Here is a 17,288-nt window from a genome sequence, read left to right as displayed (position 1 = left end):
ATGCAAGTCAATTAATGTAATTCACCACATCAATAGGAGCAATGACAAGAATCACATGATTATTTCTATAGATGCAGTAAAGGCATTTCATAAGATCCAACACCCATTTATGATGAGAGCTTTGGAGTAGCACAATTTACCATTGCTAAAATATGGAATCACCCCATATGCCCCTCCTAGAAGAATGTAAGGTTATCCAGAAAGGAAAGTCTTCACATGGTTCAGGTAAAAAGGAGTTTATTGGGGGGAAAGCAAACTGCCAGCCCACACAAGATGGAGGCACAGGGAGAAGGGTAAGGAAGAAGGGAAAAAGAGAAAAAGGGCAAGAGAGAGTAAGAGAGAAAAGGAAAGAGAGTTGGGACTGTTGAGCCCGATTTTATGTAGGAAAAGGTGGGAGATATGGCCAGATGGATTGATTGTGACCTCAGTGGAGGAGGAAAACTGCCTCCATGTGTGCCAGTTACCTAGGTAACTCAGGTACTGGGCACAGACTTAAAACAGGTGGGGGGCATCTGCATGGAGCCCATGCCGGCCTTTTAATAATTATGAAAAAGGGCACTGACTCCCTCTGGCTACCTCCTTCTGGCAAAGGGCATCGACATTAGGGGTAAAAGGTGGAGATGTAGCCTCTCCAGGAGAAGATAAGCAGCAGCTGTCCTTTGGTGGTAGACACCAGTCCTTGAATGAAGCCTGGAATAAATCTCATGAAGCAGGGGCTGTAACTTATTAGGAATTGTCCACAAATACTTGTCAGAGTTATTTCTCTAAAACTGCCCAGTTTTTCCTTTGGCTTGTGGAGTAGATCAAATTCAGAATGGCTAGCCTTTGAGAGGGAACCTAGAGGAGGGGGTCCCTGGTACCCAGCCTGTGTCGCACTCTCAAGAGCACAAGCCAAAAGGTCGGGGCATTGAGACTGACTTTCTAGCCTGAGGTATTTTGACTTTATGGAGTAGTCTAGTGAGGACATAGGAGTCCATAAGGAATAGATGGGGGTCCACAAGGACATAGACAGGGGTCCGCAAGGATGTAGAGTCAAGTTCTCGATTCAGGCATCCCTGAGAACAGACTGGCCAAAAAAGCATAAGGGGTCCCTCTGGCGTGGTCAGACAGACAGAGGACATGTAGACAGGAGTCACTCACTAGACTTAGAGATGGTGTGCTGGATGCGTAGCCAGCAATGGTAAAGGTAAGAAGTCCAAGGTGAGTTTCCTTTGGCTTTCAGCAGTTTGGTCCAAGGAGGGGCAGTCAAGGAGGCAGATTAACCCTCAAAAGAGAAGCGGGAAGAGGCGATCCAGCAACTCCTGACTCTGTCCCCATCCGAGTCACAACACCAGATGTAAGGTTCGCCAGAAAGGAACCTGCCGCATGGTTAAGGCAGAGAAGAGTTTATTGAGGGTAGAGCTAAGTGCCAGCCCACACAAGATGGAGGCATGGGGAGACAAAGAGGAAGGAAAAAAAGAAACAGAGACAAAGAGAGTGTAAGAGAAAAAATGAAAGAGAGTAGGGACTGTGTTGAGGGAGGAGGTAACAAGTTTGATAAGAAATGTACTCACTGCTTTACGTATGAAACTGTAAACCTTCTGTACACCACTCTGACAATAAATTAATAAGTAAAAAAAAAAAAAAAAACAAACAACCAGTGTGGTGATTTTCCATTGTCACCATAGTGATCCTATAAATGTGTGTATGTGAGTGTATGCATTCTAGTTGTGTTCATTTGTACATATAAAAAAATGCAAAATAAGCCGGGTACCAATGTCTCACACCTGTAATCCTAGCTACTGAGGAAGCTGAGATCTGAGGATCATGGTTGAAAGCCAGCCCAGGCACGAAACTCTGTGAGACTCTTATCTCCTAATTAATCACCAGAAAACTGGAAATGGTGCTGTGACTCAAGTAGCAGAGCCCTAGCCTTGAGCTGAAGAGCTCAGGGAGAGTGCCCAGGCCCTGAGGTCAAGCCCCATGACTGACAAAAAAAAAAAAGCAAAATACACTAAAAATTGTCAGAACAGTAAACTAATATAATGGAAAAACTAATATAATGGGCAGGCAAGATTCTCAGCTATATAAAGAAGCTAAGTGTTCAGTCTATTTTCAAATATTTCAACTAAAAAAATTGTATTTTTATTTTCCCCAAAATGTTAGGCAAATCAGCCAGGTACCAGTGGCTCATGCCTGTAATCCTAACTATTCAGGAGGCTGAGATCTGAGGATGGAGTTTCAAAGTCAGTTTGGGCAGGAAAGCCTGTGAAACATCTCCAATTAATTCCAAAAAGCTGCAACTAGAGCTGTGGCTATACAAAAACTCAAAAGCAGTGCTCAGGCCTTGAGTTCATGCTCCAAGAGCAGCACGTGCGCGCGCGCGCGCACACACACACACACACACACACACACACACACATTGGATAAATTAGATTATGTAATTACTTATCAGTGAATATCTATTGTAATCTTTGTTACAATATGTAACTGTAGCAAAGTGGTCCCAGGGTGTGTAACAAATTTTCCTGGTGGTTTCCTCCTTCCCTGCTTTCCACATTTATGGTCTCCCTCTACTGCATGTCTGGGAGAGAATACCCAGACACAATGGGTTCCCGTGATGACCTCTGGCTCCCTATTCCACTGGGCTCCTGTTCCAAATAGTAACTGCTCCACACCACATATGCCTTAATATCTGTGTTTTGCCTGTCTTAGTCCCCCAATGTGCTGTAAATTTGAAATATTACCCTCTGCAAAGGAAATGATGCTAGAAATATGGGGGCATTTATAAGTGGACATTGGCTTACATAACTAGACATGGGCTAGAGAAATTTCACTCTCTAATAGTCAAAACTGAGAGCACCCTCCCAGCACAGGAGCTTATGTGCAGCTGACCGCCCATCCAACTTCTTTCATAGCATTTTTTAGGAAAGAAAAATTCTCAGTTTATTACCCACATGTAAGTCCAAGGACACAATTTCCTATTTTTTTCTTAAGATGTATACAAAAAAAGCACAAAATGTTCAAAATAACAGAGACAGAACAATCTAATGGCATCATCTAAAGGACAACATACTCTACAAAGGGAATATAGTCAAAGGATTAGTCATGTGAGAATGTGAGAACTCCTAGGGACAGAAATCTAAAAACAGGCAGGGGACTAACAATAAAGTTCAGGACAAAAGCTTCATATGAATCTAAAAATGTCAGCTAAATGATATAATTTTTATAGCTTTCAATAAAACTACATGGTTTTAGCACATCAATAGAAGCAGAGTCTTAAGCTGAGCCACACATGGTTATTAATGATATAATGAATTCACTGTGGAGGCTGGAGCTGACAGGACCAACCGGGACTTCAGCTTTCTCTCGCCTCTTTCTACAGTGTTTTCACAGCATGTCATCATGGTGACTGACTAGCAAAGTGAAGGTGGCTTCTGGCACCCTTTCTTGAAGTTGGGCCAATTAAACCCTACAGCCTCTCACCCTGGCAATGTTTACTGGCTAGTCCCAAACTATAAAGGTGCCAGCTCAGATTTCCTCATCACCAGTTCCCTTCACTTCTTATCAAGTCTATCAACTACCTCCAGCCTCTCCAATGTTCCTGGAAGTAGTCTTCTATAGATGACCATTCCTATGAAATTTACAGAATGAAGAATGGGGCTGAAGGGAATGAAGGCTTGCTATGTGGTATTTACTGACATGGGATTGCTGCCTGGGGTCTTGTGACCAGTGTAAGATATGTCACTAGCTAGGTAACTTTTTGCTCTTCTATGAAAATTGAGGCTAAGTTCACGTAACATAAATTGATCATCTTAAAAGTTTACAACCCAAAGAGATTTAGTATATATACAATATTACGTAACTACCACTTCAAGCCTGTGGTTTTATTTTTAATAGTTACATAATTCAGAACTTCCCTTACTCCTATTCAATATGGTATTCTAGAAAGCTAAGATAGGGATAGAGATAAATTTGCTAGGAAGAGTTCTTAACTGACTCATTAAAGGATATAGCCAACTGCTTGAAGATTACTGGGCATCTAATCCATTCATTCAAACACTCAGATGATTCTCCTGTGTCAGTGATTTCTAAATCTAAACTGCTCGAGACATAAACTTGACAGCTGTAGTGCAGAGGTAGGATTGTCACCCATACAACTACAGTCAAAGAAGGATCTGGTCAACTTTGTCTAGCAACAGAAGAATGGCTGGTAGGATTGAGTGAGGAGGAGAAGCCTGATTCCATGCTTAAAATAGGACAGTCCCAAGAGCAAGATAAGTTAAGGACAGGAAGTGTTCAGGCAGAGGGAAGAAACCTAGTGGGCCATGTCAATCTATACTGTAGGGCATCATCATGCTATAAGGAAAAACAGTGTTTTTCCCATGCCAGGCACTCTTGTAAGCATTTTTTACATCCTTAAAGTCATACTAAAAGCTGGATACCATTCTGAAATTCCTTGACTAGCTTCAAAGTCCATTCTCCTCACCACTATACAATCTAAACTACAGCAGCTTTTTACAATCTTCTTCTTTTTAATAAAAATGAATTGCTGAAGCCAGATCTTTCATGATGAAAACTACAGTATGCAAATTTCACTGGAGGTGAGTGAATGCTGGTGTGAACCATGGGTGGACATCACTAAGAACCCCCATAGACTCTGAGAAAGGGGCAAACTGTACCTTTCTCCACTATAGCACCTTTGACCCTGCACAGCCAGGACATGCTTATCCACTCTTCAGACCTCTACTAGAAGATGGAGAGACAGGCCAGGGCTCTAGCAAGGTCAGGAACATGAGCATATGTGAACTGTTTAAACAATTACTTGGAAGGAATAAAAAAAGTAAATGCTGAAGAAAAAAGAGAGCAAAGAAAGGAAAACCATTAGGATGCCATTTGCAATAGAGCCAGCAAGTGATAATGAGGCGCTAAACTCCAACAGTGGGGAGTGAGATGTGAAAGATTAAATTACTTGCCCAAGGACAAGAGTCAAGGGAGCTGCCAGAACCAAAACTAGGGTCTCCAGGTTACACTGACCTGGGAACTGTATACAGAATGGATCTGCAGAAATGCTGATCACATGAAATTTCTAAGATGTCTCTATATAACTGCCTTTATCCACAATGCTTATTTTTCAGGTCTGTTTTTATACCATTAAATAAACCATGGCCCACAATGAATAATACAGCAATATCAGCTGCATAGAATTCAGGAAAGTAACTAGTTTAGTATAGATGCATTAAAAGTTGAGACTTAGCCTTATTATCCAGGAAAATAATACCTCATCACAGAGCAAGTATAGAGATTTGAAATATACTCTTTCATAAAAGTAATAAGCTATTTCCAGGCACAAATTTGCAGGACATAATCCTTACAAGTGAGCTTCCAAACAAGCTTTTCAAATGAAACTCCATTAGAGAAGTCATTTAAGAAGCCAGACTCACATTTTATTAATGTGACAAGTATAACAAGATAAATATATCATATAATTCTCAAATGACATAATTAATGTAGCTTATGTGACATACTCCTATTAATGATCTTTTATTATGTGCGAACAGTAAAATAACACCAGATAAGCAATGAAAAAATCCAATCAGCAGCAGCCTTCCAGAAGGTTTAGACTGCAGTCTTATTTACACAGCATTATCTGATACTAATCCCTGGATTTTAAAGAGCAGAAATCTCTTCAGAATTGTAAACAAACATGTTCCTGTGAGATGAGCACTTTAATTACTAGCCTTTCTGCAAATACAAGATAAAAAATAATATAATGCAGAATAGCTTATAAGGTGAGAACCTGGGAAAGCACATTTAGCCAGTTGGATTAGGTTACTGGAATAAAAGGATTGGTTCACAACACCAGAGTAGGAGTGCTATAGAGCCTAGTGTCTTAATCAGGTCTTCCAGGGATATTTTGTGGAAAGTGGCTCCCTGATGTTTCCTGCAAACAAAATTAGAACTTAGACACAAATATTCTGGTTTTCTCCAATACTCCACTACAGCTCAGTACCTGTGAATCAAGTGAAATAGAGTTAAGTCTAAAAACACCAGTTGTAGTTACTTACTTTTACATGAAATAAGTATTTATTGATCAACTACTTTATCTTGGTACCAGAAAAGGGAAGATACTGCTCCTGAATATAAGGAGCTAGAAACATAATAAAGAAGCTAGATATATACATGCAGAGATTGAAGTTATTTTCACAATGGGGGTGGGGGGAAGAGTCCAATCAATAAAATGACTCTCTGCCTAAAGGGTTAGATTTTAAGTGCTCCAAGAATTCAGAAGTAGCTAAAAATCATGGTGTTTCTTTAAGAGGAAAAAAAGCCAGAGGTGAGGGGACAGAATCTTGGTGATAGTTCCTCAAATTAAGGGAGCAAATCTCTTTCTGAATGTCCTATATTGACTTCTCCACTATGTCTTCCTTAGATGAAGAGTCCTGGTCATCACAGATCCCAGGCAGAATAGCAAAGAACACAGGGTCTGAGCACAAGACCCAGTCCAATCCTAGTTCTGACCCTGCCATGCTGTATGACTTGGAAGTAAGTCACTTCACCCCTCTAAATTTGTTTTCTTATCTCTAAATTGCAAGTTAAAACACTCTCCCCCTCTGTGGATAAAAGTTAAAAGAAAGCATGAAGACCAAGTGGCAATACCTACAATAGAGCAGGTGCCTAATAATTGTTACCTGCATATCAATATTTTTACCATGATGAGATCAGCACAAGTACTTAGAATCTTGCTTTTTTACTTACTGGTATAGCTGGTATAGGAAAAACTTTCCACATCTAGTATGTACAATCTGAAGCATTTGGAAATAAACATGTACCTGTGAATCTTTTCAGGGTACTTAGCATGGCTCTTGTTGGGAGACCCACTATGCTTAGAAAACTGGGTCCTAAGCTCCTCACTGATAGTGGGGACATGATCTGATGACTCATGTTGTGATATTGCTATGTGAGTAGGTATCATAACCTCATGGAATATTCCAGACTCATTTTAAAAGCCTGTCTTAGGTGTGTTTTGTTTTGTTTTATTTTGTTTTACATTAGCCCACCAAATAAGCAGAGAAGAGCAAAGAACTCCCCTCCAGTCATGTACTCTACCATATGCTAAGACAGAAACAAAGAAATCTGGAATCGAATCCCTCTGTTATTGTGAAAATTCAAACTGGTAGTGGCCTACAGCAAGCTACTAACCATCTAATGCTGAAGCCCAGCTGCAGACAAACACTGCTTGGGGAAGTATTCTGTGGACAATCTTCCCAGTGTTGTTAAAATCACATCCATGCAGTATCACTTTTCATCTGGAGTGTAAATGGTTTTTATGAAACAGTTTGGTAAAACACATGGCATGTGACTGTACCACTACAAATGTGTTAGCAGACCCAGCCAGAAACCATGCAATGGTGTGATCATGTGAGCATTCTGGCAAGAGCCAGAAAATAACCCCAATCTTTGAGAAGCCTTATGGGTGCTTCACTGGCATGGGTTATTGATCCTTTTCCAGGATAGCTTCCATTTCCAATGCAAAAGGAGCAAGAATTGTTCCCACACTACCACCAAACAATTGTGCAGAATCTGATGGCTCAGCTTATTTTTTCAATCTCCTATGAACTCTGCAAAATTATATCTGGATCTTCATAACATGATGATTTGAGATTATGAGCACAGTGAATAAACACAACCTTCTACTATAGCAATTTAAGCATCACAGTGTGTAAATGCCACAGAGTGAATCCTAACACTTGAAACACAATCTTCCAGAGTCTAGAAATCCACCTGACTGCCAAGAATAATACTTCCATGGTTCAAGCAATACCAGTACCCAGAGAGGTCACCACAGACATAACCACACGAGTCACTGCATATTGGGTAAAATAGAAAAAAAAAAAAAACAGACATTCATAAGTGTACAATTTGCATACTCTATCTTTAAACTTGTCATAAATATTCAATTTACAAATACAGGAGATATGGAGGACCTGAGAAATATGCAGGATCTGTTTAAATTGCTTAATTGTATGGTTTCTTCTGTGGGTTTTCCTCGTCCCAACTCTGTTTTATGGGGGATGTGGAATGGGGAATTCATGGCTCTCATAGCCAGAGTCAATGAAATCAGCCTCACTGGAAGAAGTCCTATAAGAACATCTGAGAAAGTCTGGCTTCTGGATGAGGCAGAAGACACAATGTCACAGGACAAAATCATATCAACTAGGCATTGAGGAAAACCTGTTCAGTTCATCAGGCTATAGGGAAGCAAGGTCTACAGATAAAACAACTGCACTGAACCTTCTCCAGCACTTCACACCGGATTTCTACTTCAGTTCTTATGTACAACTCGGCATCACACATCACCGCACAAAGAAAGAGTCAGTTTAGCTTGCTCAAGTAAAACAGCACACTGCTGCTAACCGAGACAGGTCGCTGTGGGGAGGGGCACAGCAAATGGAGTCTGCTGTTTCCCTTCAGAAGAATGTCAATAAAAGGAGGGGGTGGGGAAGTTCCTCTACGAAGCCAACCACAGGGTTCACCTAACATTAGCAGCAGTCAGACAACTTAGCCAAAACCAGCCCCAGCCAAAGGTGGAGCTGCCAACAACTTGAAGAAAGCTGTCTTCCTCCCCACATCCCGGGGTAGGGACCAGCCCCACATTTAGAAAGCTTATTCGGGGACCAATGGCAATGTATTTTGATAGAACCACTGAATTTTTCCCCCACTTGAGTTCTCAACAAAGGAGCCATATTAGGAAATAATCTGGAAAAGAGCGAAGTGCCCCGGCCACACTGATGCCCACGCGGCACTCTCTGGACAGCAGGCCCCCCCCCCCGCCCCCGCCCCCGCGCGCACAAAGGCCGAGCCTACGGGCGGGTCTGGGCGGCCTCGGGCACCGTGGCGCGAGGCCGGGAGAGAGGTGGTGCCCAAGCGGGGTGGTTGCGCTGGGGGTGCTCGCCCCCCAGCGGGGCCCTGAGGAAACGGCGGCCAGGGCCTGTTAACCCCTTGGGGACGTAGGTGCGACGACACCCACCTGCAGGGCCACCGAGTAGGTCAGGGACCCCAGAGATGGGTCGCCCCGCCCGCGTCCCCGGCCCGGGAGCCCTGGGCTGGCTGTGGGTAAAGCTGACTGCATCACCGGCCCGCAGACTCTGACGAGCGAGTGGTGACCGAGCTGTCACAGGGTCCATGAGCCCAAGCGGGAGCCCGGGGCGGGGATCACACTTGGCAACTCGCCCCTAAGAGACCCCACCAGTCACTAGGGCCGGGACCGGGCGGCCACGCAGAACAAGGAGCTTCCCGGAGCCGGGCTCCGGACCACCACTTACCTTCTTCCGGGGCTGCCATTTCATCATATTTGTACCGCCGGGGCGAGGAGCATCAAGGCGCCGACTAGGGGCTCGGGGTGGACGCGGGGCAGCGGCGGCCGCCTGTCCTGCCGCCTCCCGGCCCCTATGGCTTCCCCATGTCCCCGAGAAAGGAGCAAGCCCGCGGTCCAGTCTTCGTGCTGCTGACTGCGCAGTGAAAGCGTCCCTGAGCCTGGGCTAGGACGCCCCGGCAGCCGTCCACGGACTCCGGCCGCGGGGCATTTTCTCTCCCTGGCGCCCACAAGAGAAACCCGGAGTCCACAACAGAGTCTCGGAGCTGTCTGTCCGTCCGTCCTCAGACCCTCTCTCACAGCAGAGACGGAGACCGAGACCAAGAACGCACGCTGCGACGGAAACCCATCCGGGCTCCTGCCATCCAAACCCCTTTCAGCGAATTCTCCTCTTCTCAAAAAAAGATTAGACAAGCAATCAAACCCTCTTGCGCAGCCTGGAGCAATTCCCAAAATTCTGAGTGGATTTCTTGTTTATAAAATTTAGCAAAGAAATTCCACAAATCTGTAATCAGAGCTTCTTTACGCTGTTTTCTCTTTGCTTCTTGGATAACTTGGGGGAAAGGATCTTTCCTTCCCGAATATCTATGTTCCCTGAGCCCTGTAAATAGAAAAACTTGGTTTGTGTGTTTGGATTTTTTTCTTTTAATTCCCAAGAACCTTAGTGGGGAAAGGCTAGAAGGAAATCCTGCAAGAACCCAACTCCACAGCTCAGTCTGCACTAATGACTTCCTTCCCTTCAGTGCAAGCAGTGCCTGCCCAGCTCCAGCCACACAGAGCACACAGCTTCTGGGTCTTAGTGCCACGACTTGTGATCTGCTCCACCGAAGAAAGGAAAGCTACAATTCCAGAGACACCCAAGGGCTCCAAAGGAAACAGCCTAAAGTCATCTACAAAGTCAGGAAACCTTCTCAAAAGACATAAGGAGATCTGTGAGTTATATGGAGAGAAAAGGGGGAAAGGAACAGACTCTAGGCCAAAAAGGCTACCAAAAAATCTAATTTGAAGAAAAGATTCAAGGTATCTAACAAGATAAGAAATCTTAATCAAGACTCTTGCCCCCAATGAACTTAAGTATAAATTGTATTTGCTTCATCAAACTTAGTGCTAGCTAGCTATGTTGCTCAAGCTGTTCTTGGACTTGTAGGCTCAAGCTATCCTCCGACCTCATCCTCCTAAGTAGCTGGAACTACAGGCACCTACCATCGTGTCTTGTTAGTGCTACTTTTATACCATAAAAATAATATTGTAGTGCTTGCACTGGTAGCTCATGCTTATAATCCAAGCTATTTAGGTGGTGAGATCTGAGGGTCAAGGTTCAAAGCCAGCTGGGGCAGGAAAAGTCCGGGGGAGACCCTAATCTCCAATTAGCAAGTAAAAGCCCAGAGATGGAACTGTGGCTCAAGTGGTAGAGAGCCAACCTGGAGCACAAAAAATCAAGGATAGCACCCAGGCCTTGAATTCAAGCCCCAGAACCAGCACGTGCGGCACGTGCGCGCACACACACACACACACACACACACACAGTCATCAATACTATAGATATTAGTTTCATTTATCTTCTGTGACATGATCCCATCTTATTTAAGAATATTACTCTACAAATACCATGCGATTCTATTGGTTATCATCCAACAAGTCTGTCGACTCCAAATCCAACTTGAAGCTGTTGGTAGCTGGAAATAGGTAAATAATGTAATCTACTAGAATATTAATTGATGTACCCACATTGTTTACCTAACTATCTCATATCTGTGTCCATTTTCAGTACTGACTAATATGGAAAATTATATTCAGATTAAGCACTAACTATACCACATTACTAAAATACACAAACAATTCCAGGCAACCCTCAGTATCCATGAAGGATTGTTTTGTCCATTTTCCAGATGAGAACACTGAGTTTACTTGCTCAACCAAGACACAGAGAACACATGGGACTGGGATGGCCTGACCCCCGAGCCTCTGCCCTACCTTAAGTGAGCAGCATGACTACATGCCAACCTAACCTCTCCTTTTAGTAAGCCTATTAAATACAATGACTTAAGTAGCGACTGTTTGCAGCCCCTTTTCTAGGCACAAGAGCTTCCACAGGCTGTCTTGTTCTGACTTCAGACAGCAGTCACAAAGAACTCAAACACTCTCTTGTGTGAATACTGACATACCCAAGTTATTATAGACAATTCCACATACAAATCCTACTAGCATCAAAAGTTCAACAAATTTCAAACCAACAAATGCCAAAGCCATCAATCTACCCTAGCATGAGCATCTCTTCCTAACAGCCTTTTTCCTGTCCATATACCATTATTCGTCCAGGATCACAAACCAAAACCTTTAACATCATTATTCATATCTATCACCAAGTCCGCTCAACATTTTTCCTAGACATCAAATTCCTCCTGCTGACATCTGAAAACAGAGCCTCACAAAGTGTAGGATAAAGAAAAAAGAGACTAAGCCCCTAAGCTAGGGAGGTTATAACAAGTTAGGAAAGAAGTCCTCTGAGAAGACAACCAGGCACTTACTGCCTTAGCCAGAGGAGCAACTGACAAACTATATGTCAGCTGGTGTTCTAGGAGTTAAGAGGGGAAACCATAAACAGGCAGGGCTGAGAAAGGCTTCACAAAAGAACTTGAGGTGAAAGTTCTGAGGTGATATAACCTATTCTGGAACCAAAAGCCAGGGTTTGTGAAATAGTTGTACTACTTACCAAGATCTGGACCCTTCCACTCTTCAGAGCTCACACTTTGCCCTTCTGCTCCCCCACTAAGCCCCTGCCATCCCTGCCGCTCCCTGTCCCTTGAACATGTGTGCCCTCTGCCTAAATCACTCTTTCTCCACATAGCCTCTTGCCTCCTCCCCTTGGTTCCTGCAGGGCTCTGTTCAAATACAGTATTAGAAAGCTGTCTCTCTCCACTCCTCCTAAAATATAACTCATATCTTCTGTCCTCCTTCCCCTGATACATTTTCTTTCCTAGCCCTATGACATACTTTTGTTTGTTTTGTAAATTATCTGTTCATCCCACAAGAACATGAACTCTAAGAGAAGGAGGACTTTATTAAAACACCTACATCCAATGACCAGAGCCTGCCATGCAGCAGGCAACCAATAAATATCTGTTAAATGTATCAGTGAAAGAAAAAGGCAGAATAGTGTAAGCAAAGACACATATGGAAGATGTATTCAAAATACAAAATACTGACCTGATAAAAATATAAGAGCTGATCTGAGGATACAGCTCAACCCTCAACACTACTGAATTAAATTAACATGTTTAATTAAAAAGTTTTAAGAAAAAAGTTTTAGAGACAACTTTCTTATTGCCTTTGTACCTAGAACAGTATCTAGGACAGAAGAGGTACTTCATGGGCTATAAACATGAGTGTTGGGGAAAAGCAAGAGGAAGAATGAACAAATGAAATTCTATTCCATTTCAAAGGATGTATAGGATACTTGGGCTGTGGATACTGAAACTGGAGGATGGGAATACAGGCAAAGGAATTTGGATGCTCTCTTATAGAAGGAAAACATAGAAGGTATTAACAATAAGAAAGAGGCACAGCTCAAGCAATATTTTAAATTTATTTACTTTGTTTTGAGACAAGGTCTATGTTATCCAGATATCCAGACTGATCTTAAATTCCTAGGATTAAGTGATCCTTCTGTTTCAGCTTTGCAAATAACTAGGACTACAGATATGTGTCATGAGACCAGCCTGAAGCAGCAACTCAAATGACAAGTGCTTTTTCTACTGCCTGAATGATAGCAGTTGCAGCTGCTTTTGGACTCAAAGGAAAAGTTTCTACCTTGCCACAAAAAATTCTCAGAAAAGTAATACATGTGACATGAATAAATGTAACATGTCTGAGACAAAAGAAAGAATCATGAGGATTGTGAACCTTGAGACACAGAAATCACATAATGGGGTCAGCTGCTACCCAACTCCAATGAGGTGATGACTTGCAGGAATATCAATCCATCTGTATCAGATCCCCTAAAAAGAAAATATAACTGCACAAACATTTTAAAGCATCCTAAAAGACCAACCAAAACAGGACTGTATGACTAAATTCCATCTTCAGGTCCTAATATATGACTGCTGACTTAACCACTCAAAGCTTCACATGTAAGTGAAGTGACCAGTTCCCAATCTGTAGGCCAGTTTTCCCTGTGGGTATGGTAAAAGCCTTAGGCCTACCAGGCTTGCTCTGTGAACTGAAAGGCCATCTCCTGGTTCAATGGCTGTATTTAACAGTATACAACATAATTTAAATTGGGAGCAGGGGGTAGGGGTCTGAAAACATGGGCTATATCCAGAAAGAGGAAAGCTATGCACTTGTGCTTCTGTAGAAAGACAGAATCCATCTAAAACTTCAAAGTGATGCAAGGCTAGTTTTCAGGGTGTTTTGGTTTTTTGGTTTTTTTTTAGGGATATTTCCTGTGGATCACTTGTGATCTGATGGCCCTTCTTCCCTTGTTGTCTGGTGAATGTTTCTGCTGTCATTTTGTAGAGAACCATGAACTAGAAGACTTAAAATACCAACACCATCTAACATCTTTTTTTTTTTTTTTTGGTCAGTCCTGGGGCATGGACTCATGGCCTGGGCACTGTCCCTGAGCTTCTTTTGCTCAAGGCTAGCAGTCTACCACTTGGGCCACAGTGCCACTTCCGGCTTTTTCTATTTATGTGGTGCTGAGGAATCAAACCCAGGGCTTCATGCATGCAAGACAAGCACTCTACCGCTAAGCCATATTCCCAGCCTCACATGTTTTCTTTCATCTTTATATCATTGTTTATTTATTTGGCTTAATCCAAATCAAAATGGTATTTATGCATGCAGTATTTACTGGTTCACTTTCATACCAATACACTTTCTCCATTAAGAATTATTTATGTGGAGCTACCAAGTTAGCATAGTTCAAAATGTTGTCATTCAACATTGTTTCAAATATCCAACAGTAAGAACATATTTTCCCAGAACTGCACCTACTAAAAGGCATTGTTACAACTTCCTGATTTTTAACATAGCACTTTGCAAATTGCTTTCCGAAAAGCAGATACTTTAAAACAGCCTATTAAAATAGTATTTTCTTCAATAACTACTTGTCTATTCAAGTCTGAACAAAAGCAAGAAAGGGAAATGAATGGTGAAAACACACCTCTTTCATTGTTGTGAATTTCTTCAAGATTTCCTAAGGAGTGATGGGTCTGACATTGATCACAGGGTAAATGCCAGAACAGCTAGCCTCATACTTATTTACCTTTATTGTGTTTTAGAAGCAGAACATTAAACTCAATGTGAAACTGTATTTGGAAAATACATTAATTTTCCTAAAGACTACTAAATTATTTTCAAGATCTAAAAAGATGTAGAGAAAATAAAGGGACAAATGTTGAAGTATATTTGGTAGCAAAAAAAACCCAAAACTGTCCTCATTAGTGATAATTCACACGATGGAGACTTTAAGAATGTGAAGGCCTTTGTTTGCTTGAAAAAAAAAAAGTAACTTGTTACAATAAGCATTTTGTCAGCTTCCCTGTCCACAGGAGGGTCCAAGACCTCCAGAAGACCCCCTTTAAGATCATCCCATCTCCTGCCTCTGGCAGGAGCCCCAGAGAGACTGAGGATCCACATTAATCCCACACTCATTCACTGGGCACTCAAGAACCCCAGAGTGTCTACTAGGCTCTTGTGCTTGAAGGAGCCAGCAGTCCAGGGGAAGGGGACAGAGAACACAGGGACAAAGCTAATAAAAATAACAATAACCACAGCAGCTGATACTGACTGAACTTGCTATTTGATTCTAAGAGCCCAAGCCCTTAGCTCAAGCCAAACTCTAAGGAATAGTGTAACTAATGCATGTTTTCTCCCTAAAGAGTTATTAGTTCCACAAGAAGACTACAAGCCAGGGAGAAACCCCTCACCAGGAACAGGATTAGACAGTATCTTCATCTTGGATTCACCATGTTCCAGATCTCTAAGAATAAAGTTGCATGTGTGTGCATGCACGTGTGTGCACATGCCCACACATGTGCATGCACACGGGCTAGTCTTGGGACTTCAACTTAGGGACTGAGTGCTGGCTCAAAGCTCAGGGCCAGCACTATACCACTTCAGGCACAGTTCCACTTTAGTTTTTTGGTGGATAATTAGAGATAAGAGTCTCACAAACTTTCTTGCCTGGGCTGACTTGGAATTGTGATCCTCAGATCTCAGTCTCCTGAGTAGGTAGGAACACAAGTATAAGTCACCAATGCCTGGCAAATTTTCTATTTTTTAAGGAGAAAAATGAGTGTTAGTCCTGACTGGGGTGACTGATAGGTTTTACAGAAGAAGTGGCACAGTATTCTCCAAGAAGCAGTAAAAGAAGGTAAGCACAGTATTCCAGACTAAGTGAACAGAGCTAGAGCCAGAATCTTTAAATCTGATAATGTGAGCCACACATCTTAGCAAGTCATCTAATAGAGCTGCAACCTCCTATAACAGAGGTATTTAAGTGCATTTAAGTTTGGAAGGCCATGAATGTTTTCCTATCAACAATAGCTATTGATTATTATGCTCAAGCCCAGCAATATTTTAAAATTGTCTTAAGTTTGATTGAAATAACAACTTCTTAATACATTTATACAGGGCTATTATTATGTTTATCTTATGGAAGAGAAAATAAAGGCTAAAAGTTTTAGCAAATTCCTAGAACAGGGGCTGGGAATATGGCCTAGTGGCCAGAGTGCTTGCCTAGCAAATTCCTAGAGCAGCTGTTCCAAGAAGAGCACCATGATCTTACAGAGTTGAGAAAGCAGAGATGAGAGTGTTCCAAGTAGCCAACTGGAGGAAGCCAGAGAGAAAAGTAGTAGCACAGAGTCTCCTCAAGCTTTGGCTGAATACAAATTTGCCTCAGTGTAAAGAAAAACCACAAGGCAAAGCAAAGGGAAGCTATAAACTAAACAACTGCTATTAGGGTTGCAGGACTTTCAACCACCAAGCATAAATAGGAGGGACATCAACAAATACTTAGGGGGGACTGGGGATATAGCCTAGTGGCAAGAGTGCCTGCCTCGGATACACGAGGCCCTAGGTTCGATTCCCCAGCACCACATATACAGAAAACGGCCAGAAGCGGCGCTGTGGCTCAAGTGGCAGAGTGCTAGCCTTGAGTGGGAAGAAGCCAGGGACAGTGCTCAGGCCCTGAGTCCAAGGCCCAGGACTGGCAAAAAAAAAAAAAATACTTAGGGCAGTCAGTAGAGACTTCAAGAGGTCATGTCTTAGCAGAAGACCCTGTTTTCAAAATAAGGTAAGTTCTAACATCATCCCATCAAGCCTGAAAATGTTTAAAAGGAAAAAACTTTAATCTACAAATAATTTAATCATTAACCAGAACAATAAGTATCACTTTTTGAAGGAAGACAACAAAAATCTAACACTCAATGGAAATGTCCAGCATTCATTTTCCAATAATGTTGTTACAAAAGGACATGGGAGATGGCCTGGAAATAGTTCATTATCTCTCTAGCAAGCAGTTAATCTTCCATTATTAGAAGGCTATGACTGTATTAAGAATGGTCTTCTGTAAATCAAGTCATGGTGAGCTGTAATATTCTCAGCTAAAATCTTACTATTTTTCTCCAAATTGTATCAAATGGTCGTAGCTATAGAGCATGTATAATTTTACATAATTTATCAGTGGGTGAGAAATTCCAGCACATGTAATCTTTAATTAAAGCTTATCTTGAGCCAGGCACCAGTGGCTCACACCTGTCATCCTAGCCACTCAGGAGGCTGAGATCTGAGGATCACAATTCAAAACCAGCCCAGAAAGGAAAGTCCATGAGACTCTTAATCTCCAATTAACTACCAGAAAATCCAGACAGTGAAGCTGTGGTAGAGTACTAGCTTCTTTAGAACAACCATTAAGACCAAGCTGGTCTTT

At 42.3% G+C, this 17,288-nt stretch overlaps 1 protein-coding gene across 3 annotated transcripts in view; it reads right to left on the bottom strand.

Annotated features, from left to right (window-relative positions):
- The window catches only part of Ttc28 (tetratricopeptide repeat domain 28), a 534,278-nt gene that overhangs the window by 374,145 nt on the left and 142,845 nt on the right, over window positions 1-17,288 (bottom strand). The window contains exon 1 of one of the 3 annotated variants that reach the window (XM_048342733.1): window positions 9,306-10,683. The exons of the other annotated variants lie outside the window; for them this stretch is intronic. Within the exon in view, the coding sequence (XP_048198690.1) occupies window positions 9,306-9,332 (27 nt within the window). The 5' untranslated portion in view covers window positions 9,333-10,683. Of the gene's footprint in view, window positions 1-9,305; window positions 10,684-17,288 lie in introns of those variants that run through there. 3 annotated transcript variants of the gene reach the window in all.

Source organism: Perognathus longimembris, chromosome 3 (genome assembly GCF_023159225.1).
Source record: "Perognathus longimembris pacificus isolate PPM17 chromosome 3, ASM2315922v1, whole genome shotgun sequence".
NCBI classification, from domain to species: domain Eukaryota; kingdom Metazoa; phylum Chordata; class Mammalia; order Rodentia; family Heteromyidae; genus Perognathus; species Perognathus longimembris.
Note: the sequence above shows the minus strand (reverse complement) of the source record. Positions and strands in the feature narration are given on the sequence as shown.